Source organism: Danio rerio, chromosome 2 (assembly GCF_052040795.2).
Source record: "Danio rerio strain M-AB ecotype USA chromosome 2, GRCz13ab, whole genome shotgun sequence".
Lineage (NCBI taxonomy): Eukaryota > Metazoa > Chordata > Actinopteri > Cypriniformes > Danionidae > Danio > Danio rerio.
This window is the reverse complement of record NC_141022.1, coordinates 1,625,854-1,651,305: the sequence shown is the minus strand read 5'-3', so window position 1 is coordinate 1,651,305 and position 25,452 is coordinate 1,625,854. Positions and strand designations below refer to the sequence as shown.

General features: G+C 38.3%; 1 protein-coding gene across 4 annotated transcripts in view; it reads right to left on the bottom strand.

The window, feature by feature from the left end:
* Positions 1 to 25,452, bottom strand: part of cacna1eb (calcium voltage-gated channel subunit alpha1 Eb) — a 119,266-nt gene that overhangs the window by 15,184 nt on the left and 78,630 nt on the right. For all 4 annotated transcript variants that reach the window (XM_087240213.1, XM_087240216.1, XM_087240215.1 and 1 more), the window contains 10 exons: positions 20,705 to 20,865; positions 18,631 to 18,768; positions 10,049 to 10,250; positions 7,546 to 7,710; positions 5,748 to 5,858; positions 4,972 to 5,052; positions 4,091 to 4,210; positions 3,934 to 3,999; positions 2,429 to 2,520; positions 1,076 to 1,250 (listed from right to left, as the gene is read on the bottom strand). In XM_087240213.1, the coding sequence (XP_087096339.1) occupies positions 1,076 to 1,250; positions 2,429 to 2,520; positions 3,934 to 3,999; positions 4,091 to 4,210; positions 4,972 to 5,052; positions 5,748 to 5,858; positions 7,546 to 7,710; positions 10,049 to 10,250; positions 18,631 to 18,768; positions 20,705 to 20,865 (1,311 nt within the window). The remainder of the gene's footprint in view (positions 1 to 1,075; positions 1,251 to 2,428; positions 2,521 to 3,933; positions 4,000 to 4,090; positions 4,211 to 4,971; positions 5,053 to 5,747; positions 5,859 to 7,545; positions 7,711 to 10,048; positions 10,251 to 18,630; positions 18,769 to 20,704; positions 20,866 to 25,452) is intronic.

The following is a 25,452-nucleotide window of genomic DNA, read 5'->3' as shown; positions in this document are numbered from 1 at the left end:
CTAATGTATTTAAAAGCAACATGTTTACTTAATTTTCTAGAATAAAGTCAACTAATGTGTTTAAAAGCAACATGTTTACTTAATTTTCTTGAGTAAAGTCAACTAATGTGTTTAAAAGCAACATGTTTACTTAATTTTCTAGAGTAAAGTCAACTAATGTGTTTAAAAGCAACATGTTTACTTAATTTTCTAGAATAAAGTCAACTAATGTGTTTAAAAGCAAAAGGTTTACTTAATTTTCTAGAATAAAGTCAACTAATGTGTTTAAAAGCAACAGTTTTACTTAATTTTCTTGAGTTAAGTCAACTAATGTGTTTAAAAGCAACATGTTTACTTAATTTTCTTGAGTAAAGTCAACTAATGTATTTAAAAGCAGCAGGTTTACTTAATTTTCTTGAGTAAAGTCAACTAATGTATTTAAAAAACAACAGGTTTACTTATTTTTTTTGAGTAAAGTCAACTAATGTATTTAAAAGCAACATGTTTACTTAATTTTCTTGAGTAAAGTCAACTAATGTGTTTAAAAGCAACATGTTTACTTAATTTTCTTGAGTAAAGTCAACTAATGTGTTTAAAAGCAACAGGTTTACTTAATTTTCTTGAGTTAAGTCAACTAATGTATTTAAAAGCAACATGTTTACTTAATTTTCTTGAGTAAAGTCAACTAATGTGTTTAAAAGCAACATGTTTACTTAATTTTCTTGAGTAAAGTCAACTAATGTGTTTAAAAGCAACAGGTTTACTTAATTTTCTTGAGTTAAGTCAACTAATGTGTTTAAAAGCAACAGGTTTACTTATTTTTTTTGAGTAAAGTCAACTAATGTATTTAAAAGCAACATGTTTACTTAATTTTCTTGAGTTAAGTCAACTAATGTATTTAAAAGCAACAGGTTTACTTAATTTTCTTGAGTTAAGTCAACTAATCGCTTTAAAAGCAACAGATTTACTCACTTTATAAAGTCAACTAATCACTTTTTAGAGTAGTTTTAATCCTGTTTTTATTACAGTGGTACAGTTTACCTCACTCTCTCCTATGCATTTCAGAATTGTGAACAAAATATTGACAGAACCTTACCAGAAATGAGCTGAAGAAGATAAAGGAAACGAAATAGAAATAGGCGAAGTCGGTGCCGCAGCCGCCCTCGTGGTCTGGAGAGGTGAAAGGTGGTGTTATTGAAGGGTCCGGCTCACACTCTTTACCCTCCAGACACGACAGCATGATCTCCTGCCACGACTCTCCTGTGGCGCTTCTGAACAGCACAGAGTAAATAAGCAAACACAGGAGAAACACGTCAAACAAAACAAAGCATTCGCACTCTCCTGCTGTTCCCATGTAAAATAATGCAAAATGCCTAAATGTGATAGAGAACATTTGATTATGTCAGTAATTGTTAAACTTTTGGAGTAGTGGAAATGGAGTAAATGTCTGGCTTTCTCCACAACCACAATATAATTATTCATAATTTAACATTTATATAATTATAGAGGTCATGCATCATTTAGAGAACATATTTGGCAACCTTTTATTTTGTTTTATTTGATTTTATTGATTTGGATGTTTGTTAATATGTATACATGTGTGGATTGGATATATACAGTGTATGTGTACTGTATATACATCACACACACACACACACACACACACACACACACACACACACACACACACACACACACACACACATATATGTATGTATATACATATATATATATACATATATATATATATATATATATATATATATATATACACATATATATATATATATACATATATATATATATATATACATATATATATATATATATATATATGCACACATACATATACATATATATACATGCATATACAGTATACATATATATATATATATATATATATATATATATATATATACACACATATATACACACACATATATATATATATATATGTGTGTGTGTGTGTAAGTATTTATATATATATATATATATATATATATATATATATATATATATATATATATATATATATATATATATATATATACAGTATTTATATATGTATATATACAGTATTTATATATGTATATATGTGTGTGTGTGTGTGTGTGTGTCATCATGTTTTATAATTTATAATACTTCTCTATCGCAATGTATTGTACATTATCATTCATTCATTCATTTTTCTTCGGCTTAGTCTTTATTTCAGAGGTCACCTCAGCGGAATGAACCGCCAACTATTCCAGCATGTTTTGAAAATGCTCTTTCAGCCACAACCCAGTACTGGGATACGCCTATACACACTCATTCACACACACACTTATACACTACGGCCAATATAGTTGATCAGTTCCCCTATAGCGCATGTGTTTGGGACATGCAAACTCCACACAGAATTATATATATGTAATAATCTATTTATTTTCTGAGTGTTTGGTGATCTTACCTGAACAGCAGCATCAGGGCACCAAAGAAGGTCTTGAAGTTGTTGTGCTGATTAATATGGCTTTCATCATTCAGCTTAATATTTCCAAACACCTGCAAAATGAGATATGATATGATTGTCTACGCTACACAATGTGTTTCACTCCTCAAAAAAACAGACCAAGATTATTGATTCTTCAAAATCTCTAGCAAACATCATCAAACATAATGAAAATTAATAATGAAATGTATAAGAAATAACATCAAGTGGAATAAATAACAATTACAAGGCTTTTGTACAGTAATATACAACACCAACCGAGACAATAGAGCACTGCAGACTATTACACATGACAATAAAGGCCACTTTTTCATACTTTTCAATGTTAAAAGTTGTTAAAAGAGAGATCAACATCCCATAATGCAATTCAAAAGCAGAAATAAATGAGGAAAAATAAAAACATACAAATTTATGGATGTTATTACAGTGTGGAAAAATATTAACAAACAGATTTGATCATGTGTAAAGAATGAGCTGCCAAAATATAAATACACTACCTGACAATAGTCTATCCAAGTTTTAGGAACAGTAAATAATACCTTGACTACCTAGTTGATGATTTGGCATCAGAAGTGTCTCATATTAAAGGCGAAGGCCTCTAGATTTTGCTTGTTTGAGCTCAATAAACTCTGATCATGTCTTGATGTTGACTGATTTGATGAGGACAGTGCGCTCTGACTCTGCTCAGACTAAAGTGTCATCACTGAACAGAAATAATGTCCAGTATAGAATATAAAGTCCTGCTGCAGTGGAGACAGAATGAATATTGTGTCTGACTCCATCATGAGCTTGGAGGACTGCATCCATACATCTCTGACATGACTCACATCACTGATTAATAAAGTCATGCAGGACTCCCAGAGCTCATCAAGAGTCTTTGTGTTCATCTTCAACACCTCCTGCACCATCTTACCCCAGACATGCTCAATAATGTTCATGTCTGGTGACTGGGCTGGCCAATCCTGGAGCACCTCTGCTTTCAGGAGCTTTGATGTGGAGGCTGAAGTATGAGCAGGAGCGCTATCCTGCTGGAGAATTGTCTCTCTCCTGTGGTTTGTAATGTAATGGGCAGCACAGATGTCTTGATCCCTCAGGCTGTTGATGTTGATCATCCACTCTGCAGATCTCTCCATACTGAATGAACCCCAAACCATGATGTCTCATTCACCAAACTTGACTGATTTCTGTGAGAATCTTGGTCCATGCTGGTTCCAGTAGGTCTTCTGCAGTATTGGTGATGATTGGGATGCAGATCAACAGATGATCCAGCAGAGAAATCCACCTTCTGACACTTTTCCAAGTGATCTACTAGAAGTCGAGTTATTATTGTTGCACTTTCGTCAGGTAGTGTATATTCTGAGGTGTTCAGCTAAATACCTTTAAATGACTATATTACCACTAACAAATGCATTGTTTAAGTAAATACTATGAACACTAGTGTAGAAATACTAGTTTAGAAATCTTACCTGCATGCCGATAATGGCATAAATGAAGAAAAGCATGGCAATAAGAAGACAAACATATGGAAGAGCCTGGAAAAACAGACATAAGAATTTTACATTTATATTCCAGCCAGGTTCATCACTCCGCAGAGCATTTATGCAATCCTGAATATAAGTTTACCTTGAAAGACTGAACAAACGTCCAGAGCAGAATGCGTATCGTGTAGCCTTGTCTCAATAGCTTGATCAGTCTTGCTGCCCGGAAAAGCTTCAGGAAACTCATATTAATGGTGTTTACTGACTGAAGAAACACACACAGGTAGTTGTTGTGTTACCATAGCAACTGTTGAATCACCCCAACAGATCGATTACTATAGTTGTCGTGTTACCATAGCAACGGTAGAATCACCACAACAGATCAATTACTATAGTTGTCATGTTACCATAGCAACTGTAGAATCACTACAACAGATTAATTACTATAGTTGTGTTGCCATAGCAACTGTAGAATCACCACAACAGATCGATTACTATAGTTGTCGTGTTGCCATAGCAACTGTAGAATCACCACAACAGATCGATTACTATAGTTGTCCTGTAACCATAGCAACTGTAGAATCACGTCAACAGATCGATTACTATAGTTGTCGTGTTACCATAGCAACTGTAGAGTCACCACAACAGATCAATTACTATAGTTGTCATGTTACCATAGCAACTGTAGAATCGCCACAACAGACCGATTGCTATAGTTGCTGTGTTACCATAGCAACTGTAGAATCACTACAACAGATTAATTCAAGCGCTTTACTACAGTATGGCTCAAAAACACTATAGTATTTGCTATAAATCACTATAGTATTGTGTTGATGTGAGTTCATATAGGACATCAGAAACATTCTAATTAATAATAATAATTTAAAAATCTAACAAAAAATTGTAATGTAATAGGGAAATATCATGAATATTAACACATAAAAACATATCTTTTTTGCTCCACTTAAAGAGGTCAAACCGAATCTGAAGGTTACATTAGGACCAATAAGTATGAAATATTCTTACCTGTAAGTCTACTACAATTTCGGTAATACTGCCCAGCACAGTGATGAAATCAAAGATGTTCCAGGTGTCCCGGAAATAGTTCTGCGTGATAAGAACAGAGAGACAACAAAAATGATCATCAAGTAATGTGTCGGCAGTGTGTGAATATCTCCAGCCTCTGATGGTAAAATTCATTAATTTTATCTGTTTTAATTAGACTTGATAAAAACAGTCTGCACAACAGTCTGTACATGTCATCAGAGGGGGAAAGCCCCGCCCACTAGTGCCCATCACTCCATCTCATTAGCATAAACAGCAGCCCTGAGTGAGAAGCAGCCGTCTGTCCATTAGCCATTAGAGTGTTTGAGCTGCTGAAGATAATGTCAGCATAGACTAAGAGACAATATACTGTAGATGTGGAGTTTTAGATGAACAGAGACAGCAGCGACATAGACTGACAGAAGCATGAAGCACACATTGAAGCACACATGCACAACTCACCAGCTCCCACAACACACAAACTTCTGTTTTACATCTGCCACCATGCTGATGCATAGGCATTAATAGCTCCACCCTCTTTTGAAAAGACCAAAATCTCATTTGCATTTAAAGCGACAGTCACCAAAACGCCACAATGAGGATCAAAACCTAAAAGGGTCAGTTTCAGAGAGCTGGAGAACATTATCTGTGTTCTGTTTTGTCCTGAAACTTTACTAAACACTCTAGGGACACCTTTATTTTGTATAAAAAGGCATGATAGGTCTTTTTTAAAGGAGAGGTGGTGTTATTAAACTCACCATAAACCCGAAGGCCATGATCTTTAGGATGCACTCAAGAGAGAACAGCACGGTGAAGGCCGTGTTGAGGTGCTTCAGGACGATATCGTAGGCCGTCGGTGCTGAGTAATACTGAAAAATGTATTCAGAAATGCTCAAATGTGCATCAGAACATCTCATTTCAGACATTAAAGTTTAAATGATTTCATGCAAAACATTACAGCTATACAATAACAAATATATTCATATTACAGCTATATTTACATGTTTATACACTCTTAAAAATAAAGGTTCCTTATTGAGCTGGATGGCTCCCTAAAAAACTTCATCATCCCTAAAAATATCTATTGCACAATTTTTATATATATATATATATATATATATATATATATATATATATATATATATATATATATATATATATATATATATATATATATATATATATATATATATATATATATATTAATTAATATAAAAATGACATCACACTAGAATTATTTTAATAGCAAATTGTAAAAAAAAAAAAAGACATTATCTTAATTAACAGGATCCATATTTTAGGATTCACAGGTTTTCTTCTGTTTATTTATGGTTATGACTTTCATTATGCAATATCAATACCTGCTCTGTCCAATTTTAATGTTAAAAAAATGACATTCATTGGCATTTTAGTAGTTTGAAACAATATATTGTATAAGAAGCAATATAGACAGAATCAAGTTTGTAAAATAAAGTTTATTACAAATGTCTGTATTGTACTTTACAACACCAACCCAGACAATTTATCAGTTTAAACTAATACAAATGCCAATAAAAGTACATTTTTCAAACATTTTAGCATTTTAAAAGCATAAATGAAAATAAAAATAAATTAAATCACAAAAAAAAAAAAACAGACAACTGTTAATTTACGGATATTTATTACAGTATAAACTGAGACTCTAAACATCTTCTCCCTGCCTGATTTGCTGGAATGTTTCATAATTAAACTATTAGGCTTTGAAAAAATTAAATGAATCTAAACAAGCAAATATAGAGACGCCTATTACATGTTAGAATGCACATTTCTTGCAAAAGTTTGCTCGTATCTGAATGACATCGATATCTGAAATATATATATATATGAATATGAACACTTTCCTTGTGATAAAACTCCATTTGAAACCTTTATTCTAAAGAGTGTGTGTGTGTGTTCCTCAAGATCAGGGGTGCCCAAACTTTTTCTTATAAAGGGTCAAAAACCAAACTTGATGGAGGGCTGTGGGCCAAAGTTAAACATGCCAAACAGGATTACATTCAATTTGCTCATTAGTTTGCTTGTTATTTTAATATAACTAGAACATTTTGCTTTAAAACATATTAAATGATGATGCAGTGTAATTTTGTATGCGTTATATTCAACTTATTATAAAACAAACAATCCCATTTCTAACACAATGGAGCTCAATACTGAATGCACTAGTCGAGCTGTTCCTGCCTTTGCCATGATTTGCTCACCGATGTCTTGTGCATTGTCCTCTATCCGTCAAGTGGCAGTATTTCCATTTTAAAAGTCTGATTCATATAAAACATTTAATTTTATTTGGCTTTTTTTGTAGCTCCTCAATTAAACAAAGAAACAAACGGGTATAAATTAAACTCAAAATGCCGATCTCTGTCAAAGGCACTCTCCCTCTCTTTTCTAATTGGATGGTGGGCCAAACCAAAGGTCAGCATGGGCCAGCTTAAGCCTGTAAGCTCTACTTTGGGCACCTCTGCTCAAGATGATTCAGTTTACACATTGCTTCTCATGTTTTTTTTATCCTGAAAGTTGTACCTTCATCATGAGCACTACAGTGTTGAGTGCAATCATGACGAGAACCGTGTACTCGAAAGACGGCGACACCACAAAGTGCCACAAGCGGTACTGCAGCGTCTGCCTGTTCTGAGGCATGTATCTCGTCAGGGGTTTGGCACTGATTGCAAAGTCAATGCAAGCCCTCTGGAAGAGTATAGAGATAAGAAAGCAGCGCAGGAACATGCAGGTTAGTACTGCAGGTTAGAAAATGTTATTTGCTATATTATACATAATACAGACCCTCCAGGATTTTACAATTACCCATTAAAACACAAATTAAACACAAGATCAAGCAATTGTCACTGAATTTTGTAAAACTCGCAATTTAAAAAAACAGAGATGGGAATAACAGTGTTATAAATAAACAGCGATATCAATGGAATTACATTTTTCAGGTATAGCGTAATCAAATAAATTACTGTTTCCCTGTTACAATACCAATACCATTTCTGATAATAAATTGTGGTGTTAAATAGGGGTGGGACAACCACATAACTGATGATGATTGGTGTATGTGTGTGTGTAGGGGTGAGACAACCACAAAACTGATGATGTTTGGTGTATGTGTAGTTGTGGGACAACCACATAGCTAATGATGATTGGTGGGTGCGTGTTTGTAGGGATGGGACAACCACATAACTGATGATGATTGTTGTGCTTGTGTGTAGGGGTGGGACAACCACATAGCTAATGATGATTGGTGGGTGTGTTTTTGTAGGGGTGGGACAACCACATAACTGATGATTGTTGTGTTTGTGTGTAGGGGTGAGACAACCACATAACTGATGATGATTAGTGTGTGTGTGTGTGTGTGTAGGGGTGAGACAACCACATAACTGATGATGATTGGTGTGTTTGTGTATAGGGGCAGGACAACCACATAGCTGATGATGATTGGTGTATGTGTGTGTGTGTAGGGGTGGGACGACTACATAACTGATGAGGATTGGTGTGGTGTGTAGGGGTGGGACAACCACATAGCTAATGATGATTGGTGGGTGTGTGTTTGTAGGGGTGGGACAACCAAATAACTGATAATGATTGTTGTGTGTGTGTAAGGGTGGACAACCAGATAACTGATGATTGGTGTGTGTGTTTAGGGGTGGGACAACCACATAACTGATGATGATTGGTGTGTGTGTGTGTGTGTGTGTGTGTGTGTGTGTGTGTGTGTGTGTGTGTGTGTGTGTGTGTGTGTGTATGGGTGAGACAACCACATAACCGATGATGATTGGTGTGTGTGTGTGTGTGTGTGTGTGTGTAGGGGTGAGACAACCACATAACCTATGATGATTGGTGTGTGTTTGTGTGTAGGGCTAAGACAACCACATAACTGATGATGATTGGTGTGTGCGTGTAGGGGTGGGACAACTACATAACTGATGATGATTGCCATGTGTGTGTTAACTGGTGATGATTGGTGTGTGTGTAGGGGTGGAACAACCACATAACTGATGAGAACTGATGTGTGTGGTGTAGGGGTGGAACAACCACATAACTAATGATGATTGGTGCATGTGTGTGTATAGGGGTGGGACAACCACACAACTAATGATGATTGGTGTGCGTGTGTGTGTAGGGGTGGTACAACTACATAACTGATGATAATTAGTCTGCGTATGTCTGTAGAGGTGAGACAACCACATAACTGATGATGGTGGGGTGGGTGTGTGTGTGTGTGTGTGTGTAGGGGTGGGACAACTACATAACTTATGAGGATTGGTGTCTGTGTTAGTTTTGCAAAATCCTGGAGGGACTGATTATAAAGGTGTTATCAGTAAATGATGTTAAAGGGACAGTTCAACTCAAATTGACAATTCTGTCATCATTTACGCATTAGTTTTCTCAACTGTTTGAGTTTCTTCCTTCGGTTCAACACTAATTAAGAAATACTAAAGAATGCTGGAAAAAAACAGTATTCTTTTCCTGCTATAGATTAGGAATGTGCGATATGGTCTTATTTTCTGGTATTTATTGCGATAACAATATTATTGATGATTATTTAAATGTGTCCACAGAGAGACAAAAAAAGTCCTGTATCTTTAGAGAAAAGTATTAATTTTCATTTTTATTTGTATGTTTATAAACTTCATAAATATTACATATTTAGTCATCCTGGGCATTTATAAGCATGAAGTATATTTATAATGCAATGTTAATTGGCCTAGCCTTTATCATTGCATTGAATGCTGTTTTCTTCTTGATTCTGTGATATTGAACCATGTCTCGACACAAAAAAATTACCGAATGTTATAAAGAGAATTTATTGTGAATAATGTCTTGTTTTGTGTTCAGCAGAAGAAAGAAACTGGTAAACGTTTAAAAAACCACTTGATTGTGAGTAAACAGTGAGGACGTTTTCATTTTTGGGAGAACTATCCCTCTGTGGAGAAATCTGAAAATAAGCTTAACATGGAAAGGTCTACTGGATAAAGAAGTTATATATTTAGTTCACCTCATTGTTGGCAAAATATGAACTCACCTCGTTTTTCTCCAGGTTGCACTCCTCCATCATTTTGTCGCCCTGCTCCTGGAATGTGATAATGATGAGAGCTACAAAAATGTTGACGAAAAAGAAAGGGAAAACCACAAAGTATATGACGTAGAAAATGGACATCTCCATGCGGTTTCCTCTGCTCGGGCCGTGGTCTTCTTCAGTGACGTCCACCGAGTGCTGAAGGACTCTAAAGGAAGAGATATACAAAGAATAATTAATGAATGGCCATTGAATTATATTGATGCAGCATTATTTTCTAATAACTCAATGGCTTGTTGTTAATTAAACTGCTTTTACTACAGTTTCCACACCTAAAGCCGGTGTTCAGATGTTGTATTTCAGACTGTTGTCAGGTTTTTGTCCTCAAACCGCTCCTGTGTGCAGCACTAGTTTCTTCCACATCTCCTCCAAAGCCTTCTGTTGTGTTTGATGTGATTTTGACTGTTGTAGCTGTGAAATAACTCTCATCATCCAGGGTAGTGATATGGAGCGGTAATGAGCTCTAAATCTGCCGGAACTACTTTAGCTGTGTGGTTAACTAACAATAACTGAAATCATTCAGCGTAGTGATATGGAGCTGTAATGTGCTCAAAACCTGCCCGAACTATATCTGTGCATTCATCTGAAAATAATTTAATCATTCAGCGTAGTGATATGGAGCTGTAATGCACTCAAAACCTGCTGGAAACTACTTTATTTGTGCAATTATCTGAAATTTTTTTAAATCATTTAGCGTAGTGATATGGAGCTGTAATGCGTTCAAAACCTGCCGGAACTACTTTATCTGTGCATTTATCTAACAATAACTGAAATCATTCAGCGTAGTTATATGGAGCTGTAATGCGTTCAAAACTTGCCGGAACTACTTTAGCTGCACAGTTAACTAACAATAACTGAAATCATTCAGCGTAGTGATATGGAGTTGTAATGTGCTCAAAACCAGCCTGAACTATATCTGTGCATTCATCTGAAAATAATTGAATCATTCAGGGTAGTGATATGGAGCTGAAATGCACTCAAAACCTGCCAGAACTACTTTATCTGTGTTTATCTGACAATACCTGAAATCATTCAGTGTAGTAATACAGAGTTGTAATGCGCTCAAAACCTGCTGGAACTACTTTATCTGTGTGTTTATCTGACAATAACCAAAATCATTCAGTGTAGTGATATGAAGCTGTAATGCATTCAAAAGCTGCCGGGAACTACTTTAGCTGTGCGTTTATATGAAAATTATTGAAATCATTCAGAGTAGTGATATGGAGTTGTAATGCGCTCAAAACCAGCCTGAACTATACCTGTGCATTCATCTAAAAATAATTGAATCATTCAGAGTAGTGATATGGAGCTGAAATGCACTCAAAACCTGCCAGAACTACTTTATCTGTGTTTATCTGACAATACCTGAAATCATTCAGCGTAGTAATACAGAGTTTTAATGCGCTCAAAACCTGCCGGAACTACTTTGTGTGTTTATCTGAAAATAACTGAAATCATTCAGGGTAGTGATATGGAGCTGTAATATGCTCAAAAGCTGCCGGAACTACTTTATCTGTGTTTATCTGACAAAAACTGAAATCATTCAGCGTAGTAATACAGAGTTGTAATGCGCTCAAAACCTGCTGGAACTACTTTGTGTGTTTATCTGAAAATAACTGAAATCATTCAGGGTAGTGATATGGAGCTGTAATATGCTCAAAAGCTGCCGGAACTACTTTATCTGTGTTTATCTGACAAAAACTGACATCATTCAGCGTAGTAATACAGAGTTGTAATGTGCTCAAAACCTGCCGGTACTACTTTATCTGTGTGTTTGTCTGACAATAACCAACATCATTCAGTGTAGTGATATAAAGCTGTAATACGCTGAAAAGCTGCCGGGAACTACTTTAGCTGTGCGTTTATCTGAAAATTATTGAAATCATTCAGAGTAGTGATATGGAGTTGCAATGCGCTCGAAACCTGCTGGAACTACTTTATCTCTGTGATTATTTGATAACAACAGAGCACCTTAGAAGGCTCAACAGCCAATCAGAATCAAGCATTTAGCAGAGCTAAATCAGAAACAGAAGCAAAAACCAACGCTTCAATTGAATTCTACCGATACTACAGGGCCATCTTTCACCATTTACTATCAGACGCATTTCCCCAAACACATCTTCATTCTCAGTACACAAACTCTTCCCGCTAGTCTGAATCCATCAGTGACAGTCCACATTATATTTTCCCTCCCTTTTCAACCTCTTGCATCATCTAATACATATAGATCAGTCCACCTGCATCCCATCTCCACATGTCAGCAGTAATTCATTCATTCATTTTCCTTCGGCTAAGTTCCTAGTTTATCAGGGGTCGCCACAGAGAAATGAACCGCCAACTATTTCAGCATGTGTTTCATGCAGAGGATGCCCTTCCAGCTGCAACCCAGTACTGGGAAACACCAATACACACTCATTCACACACATATACACTACTGCCAATTTAGTTGCACTCACTGCAACATGATGCACAGACACAAGGATGAACTTGCATGTCTTTCAACATCCACTGATAATGACCAGAGATGGAGAAATTCAGATAATTTATGATCTGTTATGAAGCCCACATGCAAATGGAAAACTTGTAAAGGTTTGAGAGGATCTGTGAGAAAGGATCCAGAATGTACACACAGTGTAATATTGAACATGATTAGCAGCATCACAGCTGTCAGAACTGCACGACCTTGAAGAAATGTTTCTTGCGGAGGCTCGGAAATCAAAAACATATTCTGAATAACAGTGCCAATAAAAAAGTCTACAGCGCTCAGCATGAATATTTATAATAGGAAATTAATATTTTTTATGCATTTCTCAGTGAAAATAGCTCATATATTTTGGTGCGTTTGAACTAACCGATTTCTTAAACGGATGTACACTCACTGGTCACTTTATTAGGTACACCCGTCTAACTACTCGCTAACACAAATTTGTAATCAGCCAATCACATGGCAGCAGCTCACTGCATTTAGGCATGGTCAAGAGGATCTGCTGCAGTTCAAAGCGAGCATCAGAATGGGGAAGAAAGGGGATTTAAGAGAATTTGAGCGTGGCATGGTTGTTGCTGCCAGACGGGCTGCTCTGAGTATTTCAGAAACTGCTGATCTACTGGGATTTTCAGGCACAACCATCTCTAGGGTTTACAGAGAATGCTCCGACAAAGAGGAAATATCCAGTGAGCGGCAGTTCTGTGGGCGCAAATGCCTTGTTGATGCTGGAGGTCAGAGGAGAATGGCCAGACTGGTTCCAGCTGATAGAAAGGCAACAGTAACTCAAATAAGCACTCGTTACAACCGAGCTCTGCAGAAGAGCATCTCTGAACACACAACACGTCCAACCTTGAGGCGGATGGGCTACAGCAGCAGAAGAGCACACCGGGTGCCGCTCCTGTCAGCTAAGAACAGGAAACTGAGGCTACAATTCACACAGACTCACCAAAACTGCACAATAGAAGATTGGAGAAACGTTGCTTCTCTGATGAGTCTCCATTTCTGCTGACACATTCAGATGCTCGACTCACAATTTGGCCTCAACAACATGAAAGCATGGATCATCCTGCCTTGTATCAGCGGTTTAAGCTGGTGGTGGTGGTGTGAACTGGTTTCTTGAACATGACAATGAGTTCACTGTACTCAAATGGCCTCCACAGTCACCAGAGCTCAACCCAATAAAGCAGCTTTGGGATGTGGTGAAACGGGAAATTGGCATCATGGATGTGCAGCCGACAAATCTGCAGCAACTGCGTGATGCTATCATGTCAATATCTGAGGGAATATTTCCAGTAGCTTGTTGAATCTCTACCACGCAGGATTGAGGCTAAAGGGGGTCCAACCTGGTACTAGTAAGGTGTACCTAATAAAGTGGCCGGTGAGTGTATTTATTAAAATAGTGTTTTAGTCACCAAACATCTTTAAAAATACAAAATATAACATTTATATTCATGGAAAATATTGAATTTTTTTTTTGTTTACAAAATTTTGACAAAGTTTAAATTCTTTTTTTTTTATTTATTTATTGTTTTTCTCTAACAAATCAATTTGGGCTAATATTTGTACTGTTCATTCATTAATTGTCCTTTGGCTTAATTTCTAGTTCAGCTGCAACCCAGTAATGGGAAACACACTCATGCACACACAAACCCACACCAACACAGGGAGAACATGCAAACTCCACACAGAAACACCAACTGAGGACTTGAACCAGCGACCTTCTTGCTGTGAGGTGACCACTGAGCCACCGTGCCGCCCCTATTTGGACTGATATATGTTATTTTGTTAGATTAACTCCAGATTTGGCTTCAGTGCTGACTAATCTAATCTGTATGCTCATATATAATATTGTAAAGCATCCTATAGAAACTATTCGTTTAAATGAGAGATTTCTGACTGCATCAACAAACACAGTCTCCATTAGACAAACCTTGCTGTTATTCCTGAAACAAATATACCTCGATTCCACAGATTAGCGACTGACCTTTTCTCACAAAAAAAATATAGAAAAATTGGTGTTTTCATGACTGTCTTCCTGGAACAACATGCGTCTGCGAGGAGTCTGTTAGGGTTCAGATCATTTTACTCATTGAGTGCTTTTACTGCGGTTAAAGACAATGTTTAGAATGATATTACCCTGCGCTCGAGTGCAGCCCTGTTATTTGCTTTCATCTCTCTACTACAGGAGCTCAGTGCTGCATTTGATATAATAGCTAACATTATTTTGGCAAGCTCATTTTGCGTTATACACATCTGACGATTAATGGGAGTCTGAGGATGCTTTCACACCTACACTTTTGTTTCGGAACCTGTCTCGCTCGCCCAGTGAGCGCGGTTCGTTTGGCATATGTGAAACCTCCAATTGCCCACGGATCCGCACCAAATCAATCGCTCCGAGATCGCTTGAATGAGGTGGCCTCGGCTCGATTGAAACGAACTCTGGAGCGGATCGATTGCTGTGAGAAAGCGATACGATCCAAGCGCACAGTGCATAATTGAACATTTACTAATGCATTATTAACATCCAAGTCCATGCTTGTTAACATTAGTTAATGCACTGAGTTAACATGAACTAACAATGAACTACAGTATTTTCATTAACTAACGTTTACTAACATGAATAAATACTGTAGTAAATGTAATGTTCATTGTTTGTTCATGTTAGTAAATGCATTAATTAACATTAACTAATGAACCTTAGGGGCGAGGCCGTGGCGCAGTAGGTAGTGTTGTCACCTCACAGCAAGAAGGTCGCTGGGTCGTTGGTTCGAACCTCGGCTCAGTTGGCGTTTCTTTGTGGAGTTTGCATGTTCTCCCTGCCTTCACGTGGGTTTCCTCTGGGTGCTCCGGTTTCCCCCACAGTCCAAACACATGCAGTACAGGTGAATTGGGTAGGCTAAATTGTCTGCAGTGTATGAGTGTGTGTGTGAGTGTGTGTGTGGATGCTTCCCAAAAGATGGGTTGCGGCTGGAAGGGCATCCCTTGCGTAAAAACTTGCTGGATGAGTTGGTGGTTCATTCCGCTGTGGCGACCCCGGATTGTAAAGTGTTACCCACGTGTGAGCCACTTTAGGTTTAGACCCGGATTACCCTTAAATGACTATGCCACATTTTTGCCAACTGTGGCCCACATATGTCCTCCATCATTTGGGCCAAATTTATAAATTTCCACGAAGGCCACATTAGGATTAAATTCAGACACCCCCCCCACCACTACCACCCCCTTTGACATTGTACAGATGGGCCACTTCAGGCTCACATTGCCACAGCCAGATCAGCCTGCAGCCCAAGACCGGTAACTCACTGAAGCTAAGCAGGGCTGCGCCTGGTCAGTACCTGGATGGGAGAGCACATGGGAACACTAGGTTGCTGTTGGAAGTGGTGTTAGTGAGGCCAGCAGGGGGCGCTTAACCTGTGGTCTGCGTGAGTCCTAATGCCCCAGTATAGTGAAGGGGACACTACACTGTCAGTGGGCGCCGTCTTTCGGATGAGACGTTAAAGCGAGGTCCTGACTCTCTGTGCTCATTATTAACCCCATGACACTTCTTGTGAAGGAGCAGGGGTGTAACCAAGGACAAAGTCCCTCTATCGGCCCTTACGATCATGGCCTCCCAATCATCCCCTTCCACCGAATTGGCTCCATCACTGTCTCTTCACTCCATCAATAGCTGGTGTGTGGTGAAGCACTGGTGCCATTGTCCTGTGGCTGCCGTCGCATCATCCAAGTGGAGCTGCACACTGGTGGTGGTGTGGAGACCCCCCTCATGATTGTGAAGCGCTTTGGGTGTTCGGCCGTACACAGTAAATGCGCTATATAAGTACACATTACATTACATTACATTTTGTCTGGACCGAAGGAAGACCACCAGTGCCGCAAAACTGCATAAAGTGGCCCACATTCATATGCTACTGGGTCTTGTAAAAGAGATTTCAAAATCTCAATGAGACTTCCTTGTAATGGTAAAATAAAAATAAATAATTAGGTGAAAAAAATACTGTGAAAGATGTAATCACCACACTGAAGTGCTGTATAATGTTGTCTTCAAATGCGGAAACTCGCATTTAATCTGGTTTTGCTTGAGTATATTGATGTAACCCCAGACTGACCAGATGACAGTAAGATCAGATCTGTGTGTGGGCCAGACCATCTGCTGACCAATTCATAACACACAAAAATTAATAAATCAATCCCTTATACTTTCAGAATAAATGCAGATTTAAAACTGAGATGTGCTTCTGGCAGATTGTATATGCCTACCCAACCGTGTGAGCAAAATAACCCGTGGAGCATCTAAAGGTTTTTGCGCAGTACTTTTACTTCTGCAGATTTCTGGACTCATTCTGCTGCTCTAACACTGCCAAAGTATTCACAATGTGACATGTATTGTGCTGCAGCCCGGCTCTTTCATGTCTGACATTTGCCAGCGTTTCTGGCATTTTGGATCTGATTAGCATTTACACAGACGGCTCTCTGGCGGCTTTTCCAGAATCAAACCCACTGCTTTATTAAGATGGCATTCAGTGCTTTGATTCTGGACAGTTTAATGAGCGCTGAAACCTTGTTAACATATTCATTTATTTCAAAATGAACGATTATTGTCCCAGTCATTTCAATATGGCCATCTAATTCCATTCGCCATTATGTCCTCTAGTTAATATTGCTATTATTTACTAGGACTGTGCAAAATCACACGCAGTTTTCCCATTCATTCATTTTCCTTTAGCTTGGTTCCTTATTCATTTGGGGTTGCCACAGCGGAATGAACCACCAACTTATCCAGCATATGTTTTACACAGCAGATGCCTTTCCAGCTGCAACCCAGTAATGGGAAACACCCATAAACTCTCACATTCACTCACACATTCATACACTACGGCCAGTTTAGTTAATCAATTCCCCTATAGCGCATGTGTTTGGACTGTTGGTGAAACAGAAACACCCGTAGGAAACCCACACCAACACGGGGAGGACATGCAAACTCCACACAGAAACTCCAACTGACCCACCCGAGGCTCGAACCAGCGATAGATCGCTTAGAATCTGCCATTACATGGACTACAAGTTCCAGTCATGCACCGCACACACGCACCTGCTCCAGATTGCATACACTCACAGCCAGAAGATCATTACAAGGACTAAATACACAACACACACTTCATTGCTGAGTCTTGTGATACTGTTTGTGTACATCCCGACGCGTTTCCCTTGCCTTGTCGGTTTTGACCCTTGCTTTGTTTTGTTTGTTTTATTGTTTATCCCTGTCTGCTGCCTGCCTTCTGACCACTCACCTGTTATCTGGATTGCTCGTATGCATCTGTCTGCTCCTGCATTGACCATTGCTTGCCTGAACACTCCCATAGTAAATCCTGCATTTGGATCCGCCCTCAACTGCGTCCCCTTTCACATTACCATCCCCTAAACCAAACCACTTGACTGCTAAAGTGATCTTTACAGCTCTATCGCTCACAAGAAATCACCTCTACCTCCACATTCTCCAGCTCTAGCAGTACAGACAACATTTAGGGCAGGCAGTCTGACACCAAAAAACGCAGAGAGCTAAATCTACACTGACACACATTTCCTTGGCAGAGGTGTTACAAATACTGGAACATCAATGACCCAACACTGACAACACTCTTCTTTCTGGAAACCTCCGCATCTCAGTTCTTCTACATGTGCAGATTCATCTCAGAAACTGACCAGAAATCTCTCAAATGTTGGTGGAAGCCCGTCTCACCGAACAGAAATAATGTCCAGTATAGGAAACAGAATGAATATTGTGTCTGACTCCATCATGCGCTATGAGGACTGCATCCATACATCTCAAATCACTGATTAATAAAGTCATCTGGAATGCCAAAGAAAGCCTTCCTGCAGGACTCCCAGAGTTCATCAAGAGTCTTTGGATTCATTTTCAATGCCTTCTCCTTCATCCTACCCCAGACATGCTCAATAATGTTCCTATCTGGTGACTGGGCTGGCCAACCCTAGAGCAAATTTGCTTTCAAGAGCTTTGTGTAGGAGATATATGTGCATGACTTACTGTGGCCATCCCTCTCCTGTGGACACGGTGAAGAGCGTTAGAAGAGCCCAGAGGACGTTATCATAGTGAAACTCGTGTCTCCTCCATTCCCTCTTCTTCACCTCCTTTCTGTCTCTTCCATAGTCGATGTAGTAGCCCCTACACAACATGATATGATTACAATAACGGCAAACAAACATGATTATGTTTATGCTGTGCTACTACAAGACTACTGCGTGATTTTGTGGAAATATCGACATCCTGCACATGCATTTTACCTCTTCAGTCTACAGGTTAAGTTTAACAGTCAGAGGGTTTATGTTATCAAATATAACGAATAACAAGACGTCAATTGTTCCAATCTATCAGCAGAAAACAATATAAGTTCATAATTATCTTCCTCTCTGAATCAAATGGTGCAATTACATGTTATTATCCTGCATCAAAAGCAATGTTTTGTGCAAAACACAAGTAAATATATACACTAATAACACGATAAATATGATAACATTATAAATAAAACTAAAGCAATACAGAGAAATATATATATATAAACAGTCTACAGTCTTCAAACATGAACAAGTTCTTACATTTTTCTTTAATTATTCTTCACTATATAAAACCCCAAATCAGTTGGGGCAGTATGGAAAACACAAAGAAAAGAAAGTAGTGATTTCTAAACTTATTTTGACTTGTGTTTCATTGCAGACAACACAACAAACGTTATTTAAGAAGTTAAGTTAATGTAAGTATACACATTTGTTATCTAGGTATTCCAATGTCAAGGTGGTTTATGAGGACATGGGTGATCCATGTGTCCTCATAATTCAAAACTGTTTGTATAATGACACTGGTATTATCTAGGTATTTCAAATGTCGAGGTGGTTTATAAGGACGTGTGTGTTCTGTATGTCCTCATAATTCAAAACTGTATAATGACACTGTATTATCTAGGTATTACAAATGTCGAGGTGGTTTATTAGGACGTGGGTGTTCTGTATGTCCTCATAATTCAAAACTGTTTGTATAATGACACTGGTATTATCTAGGTATTTCAAATGTTGAAGTGGTTTATGAGGACGTGGATGTTTTGTATGTCTTCATAATTCAAAACTGTATAATGACACTGTTATTATCTAGGTAGTCCAATGTCGAGGTGGTTTATGAGGACATGAGTGCTCCATGTGTCCTCATAATTCAAAACTGTTTATATAATGACACTGGTATTATATAGGCAGTCCAAATGTTGAGGTGGTTTATGAGGACTTGAGTGCTCCATGTGTCCTCATAATTCAAAACTCTTTGTATAATGACACTGTTATTATATAGGTAGTCCAAATGTTGAGGTGGTTTATGAGGACATGAGTGCTCCATGTGTGCTCATAATTCAAAACTCTTTGTATAACGACACTGTTATTATCTAGGTATTACAAATGTCGAGGTGGTTTATGAGGACATGTGTATTCTGTATGTCCTCATAATTCAAAACTGTCCAAAAAAATCCTATTTAACAGGGGCTTTTCACACTGGCATGGTTTTCCTATGAGGGTTGGGTATTGTGTTCCTTACAATTTTGGTTCATCATTTTGGTAAATCAAAGACTATTGATGTATGGGACTTGCTTGTCAGAGCTTGACAGGAACTTTACAGGAGTTTTCCGGGATAAATAAAATAAATAATAATTAGCGGGAGGGTGGCAGGAGATGGGTCTGAAATACGGGAGACTCCCGAGATAAACGGGAGTGTTGGCAGGTATGCTCACACAAACACTCTACTTCAGTATTGTTGATAAGCCGTGGTGACCATTTCACTCTGTCTCACGCTGAACGCTGTCGACCAATCGCAACAGACTGTCATCGGTCCAATCAGTGCAGATTAGCTTCACGCTAAGGAGTCGCTTGGATAATTATGTAAAAATAAAGGCATATTATAAGACAATGAAAGTGTTTTTTGACCTTGCATGCAGATCAGCCTGTTGGAGATCTTTAAAACCAAAGCATGAACCTTTTTAATGTATAATAGGTGCTCTTTAACCTTTCAGATTTGGGCTTGTACAACAGTGTGAATGTGATAAGGAGACACATGTTTGACTTACTGGCATTCTTTCTGCGTGCCCATGGAGCCGTCGGTGCAGTAGAAGAATTTCCCCTTGAAGAGCTGCACTGCGATGACTGCGAAGATGAACATGAAGAGCTTGTAGACGATCAGGATGTTGAAGACGTTCTTCAGAGACGTGACCACGCAATCAAACACTGCCTGCAGGACACAAGAAGAAGAAATAATAACACACATCTCTCACACAACAGGCCTTCAATCAGCAATGCAGATGAGTTTCAGTTCAGCACTTAGAGTACCGAATGCAGACAAAAGCACGTGAGTGCTCAATAAACCTTCAATAATGACCCATGACCATTTAAAAAGCAGAAAATAAAAACTGTCTTGCTTTTTATCTTGAAGTTTGAGAAGATTTTCTTTTTTATATTTTCATATTACTTCATTTTCTCTGATTTATAAGCAGCTTTGCTCATTGGGACCAAAAAAATGTAAAAAAAAATTACTGGTATTACTATACTTGTGGGGACATTTGATCACTGTAATGTAAACCAAGTGTTGCTATTGATGGTTTACAGGCACTCTCCACATGCGTAATGCAATGTCCTTGTAAACCAACAAAATACCATGCCCCTGTTAGTTTACCAAAAACTGTCCTTGTAAACCACTAAAACCAGTACACACACACACACACACACATCTCATAAGAACTTCCAAGAATGTTAACATTTTCAAAATACTTAATTCTGTCTGATTTACATAAGGTTTTCCTTGTGGAGACCAAAAATGTCTCTACAAGGTCAAAATGCACTGGTTTTACTATACTTGTAGGGACATTTGGTCTCCAAAATATAATACATACAAAGTATGCACACACACATGTTGGTATTGGTGTTTTACAGGGATAGTAATATAGTAAAAAACTGTTTATATAGTAAAAACCCCTTATTATATGGCCATTACATCTAACACGACCCTCATATAAAAACCTCTGGCAGATATCGCATGTCAAAAGACCTTGTTAAGAGTGATTTTAAAGTATTTATAATTACAAGAGCATCAGACATGTCCTTGTAAACCACCATAATACATTATACCCAGGCCATGCCCCTGTTAGTACACCAAAAACTGGCCTTGTAAACCACCATAACCAGTACACACAAACACACACATCTTTTGGGAACTTCCAAGAACTTTTAATATTTTTAAAATACTCAATTCTGTCTGATTTATAAAAGGTTTTCCTCATGGAGACCAAAGATGTCTCTACAAGTTCAAAATTTAATGATATTACTATACTTGTGGGGACATTTGGTCCCTGAAATGTAAAGAATACAAAGTAGACACACAAACATACACACACACACACACACACACATGTTGGTATTGGTGCTTTACAGGGACTCTCATAGGCATATTATGTTGATATATTAAACACCACTTATTATATGGCCATTATATATAAACACAACCCTCACATGAAACCTCTGGCAGATATTGCATGTCAAAAAACCTTGTTAAGAGTGATTTTGAAGCAATTTGAATTACAAGAACATCATACATGTCCTTGTAAACCACCAAAATACATTATACCAAGGCCATGTCCCTGTTAGTATACCAAAAAACTGTCCTTGTAAACCACTAAAACACGCACACACACACACACACACACATCTCATGGGAACTTCCAAGAATGTTAACATTTTCAAAATACTTAATTCTGTCCGATTTACGAAAGGTTTTCCTCATGGAGACCAAAAATGTCTCTACAAGGTCAAAATGCACTGGTTTTAGTATACTTGTGGGGACATTTGATCACTGTAATGTAAACCAAGTGTTGGTATTGGTGGTTTACAGGGACTCTCCATAGGCGTAATGCATTTTATATAGTAAACACCACTTATTATATGGCCATTACATCTAAACACGACCCTCACATAAAAACCTCTGTCAGATATCACATCAAAGTGATTTTAAAGCATTTTTAATTACAAGGCCATCAGACATGTCCTTGTAAACCACCATAATACATTATACCCAGGCCATGCCCCTGTTAGTACACCAAAAATTGGCCTTGTAAACCACCATAACCAGTACACACAAACACACACACATCTTTTGGGAACTTCCAAGAACTTTTAATATTTTTAAAATACTCAATTCTGTCTGATTTATAAAAGGTTTTCCTCATGGAGACCAAAGATGTCTCTACAAGTTCAAAATTTACTGATATTACTATACTTGTGGGGACATTTGGTCCCTGAAATGTAAAGAATACAAAGTAGACACACAAACATACACACACACACATGTTGGTATTGGTGCTTTACAGGGACTCTCATAGGCATAATATGTTGATAAATTAAACACCACTTATTATATGGCCATTATATATAAACACAACCCTCACATGAAACCTCTGGCAGATATTGCATGTCAAAAAACCTTGTTAAGAGTGATTTTGAAGCAATTTGAATTACAAGAACATCATACATGTCCTTGTAAACCACCAAAATACATTATACCAAGGCCATGTCCCTGTTAGTATACCAAAAACTGTCCTTGTAAACCACTAAAACCAGCACACACACACACACATCTCATGGGAACTTCCAAGAATTTTAACATTTTCAAAATACTTATTTCTGTCTGATTTTCTTTGTGGAGACCATATATTTTTCTTCAAGGTCAAATTGTACAGGTTTAACTATACTTGAGGGGACATTTGGTCCCCAAAATAAAATGAATACAAAGTATGCACACACACATGTTGGTATTAGTGTTTTACAGGGACTCTTCATAGGCACAATGCATTTTATACAAAAGAAATGCTTATTATATGGCCATTATCCCTATAAACCCAACACCAACAGAAACCTGTGGCAAATGTTGAACATCAAAAGACCTTAAGTAAAATTTTTAAGCACTTTGAACTACAAGAACATCCAGCATGTCCTCGTAAACCACTTTAATACAACTATAACTATGACATACTCATGTCATTATACAAAAAATATCTTTGTAAACCACCAAACAAGTACACACACATAATATTGCACCCTATTAAATGACTGTATAATGCAAAAATATTGAAAGCAGGCACTGTCACAATTGGAGGAAGAGCTGCCAACAATCTGGCTGATTTATCATGCCCGCCGGCCCACTCAGACCGCAAACAAATGGAGAGATTTACACAATATAAGCAAGACCAAGGTGGCACTGAGTTACATTTGATTTGTGTGCGTGGTCCTTGTTTTCATCACAATCTGGGCACTGAATGTCCCCACAAGTATAGCAATACCAGTAACATTTTTCTTCTTGGTCCCCATGAGGAAAACGGCTCATAACATCACACAGAATCAAGTGTTCTTGAATGTATGTGAAAGCGTAATTACTGTAGGGGTATATCTTACCGGCCACTTTATTAGGTACACCTGTCCAACTGCTTGTTAATGCAAATTTCTAGTCAGCCAATCACATAACAGCAGCTTAGTGCATTTAGGCATGTAGACAAGGTCAAGAGGATCTGCTGCAGTTCAAAGCGAGCATCAGAATGGGGAAGAAAGGGGATTTAAGAGACTTTGAGCGTGGCATGGTTGTTGCTGCCAGACGGGCTGCTCTGAGTATTTCAGAAACTGCTGATCGACTGGGATTTTCACGCACAACCATCTCTAGGGTTTACAAAGAATGTTCAGACAAACAGGAAATATCCAGTGAGCGGCAGTTCTGTGGGCGCAAATGCCTTGTTGATGAGGCCGGAGGTCAGAGGAGAATGGCCAGACTGGTTCCAGCTGATAGAAAGAAAACAGTAACTCAAATAAGCACTCGTTACAACCGAGCTCTGCAGAAGAGCATCTCTGAACACACAACACGTCCAACCTTGAGGCGGATGGGCTACAGCAGCAGAAGAGCACACCGGGTGCTGCTCCTGTCAGCTAAGAACAGGAAACTGAGGCTACAATTCACACAGACTCACCAAAACTGGACAATAGAAGATTGGAGAAACGTTGCTGCTCTGATGAGTCTCCATTTCTGCTGTCAGATGGTCGGGTCATTTGGCCTCAACAACATGAAAGCATGGATCATCCTGCCTTGTATCAGCGGTTCAGGCTGGTGGTGGTGGAGTAATGGTGTGGGGGAGATTTTCTTTGGGTCCATTAGTACCAATTGAGCATCAACGCCACAGCCTACCTGAGTATTGCTGCTGACCATGTCCATCCCTTTATGAGCACAGTGTCTCCATCTTCTGATGGCTACTTCCAGCAGGATAACGCAGCATGTCATAAAGCTCAATCATCTCAGACTGGTGAACATGACGATGAGTTCACTGTACTCAAATGGCCTCCACAGTCACCAGAGCTCAACCCAATAGAGCAGCTTTGGGATGTGGTGGAGATTGGCATCATGGATGTGCAGCCGACAAATCTGCAGCAACTGTGTGATGCTATCATGACAATATGGAGCAAAATCTCTGAGGAATATTTCCAGTAGCTTGTTGAATCTACGCCACGAGGGATTAAGGCAGTTCTGAAGGCAAAAGATGTTCAACACGGTACTAGTAAGGTGTACCTAATAAAGTGGCCAGTGAGTGAAACCAGTGTGTACAGTAGAAACATCATTATGGATAGCCCCCTATAAAACATGAAAACCCAATGTGTGTTTCAAAAATGATCTAAAAGTCTGTTTATTCTACTTTCCACCTTAGCTGGTGTCCATCACCGTCTTTGTGTTTATAGTTTTAGTATTTGACCCTTTTATACACTCTATAGTGAAGAAATATTCCTTGAAACA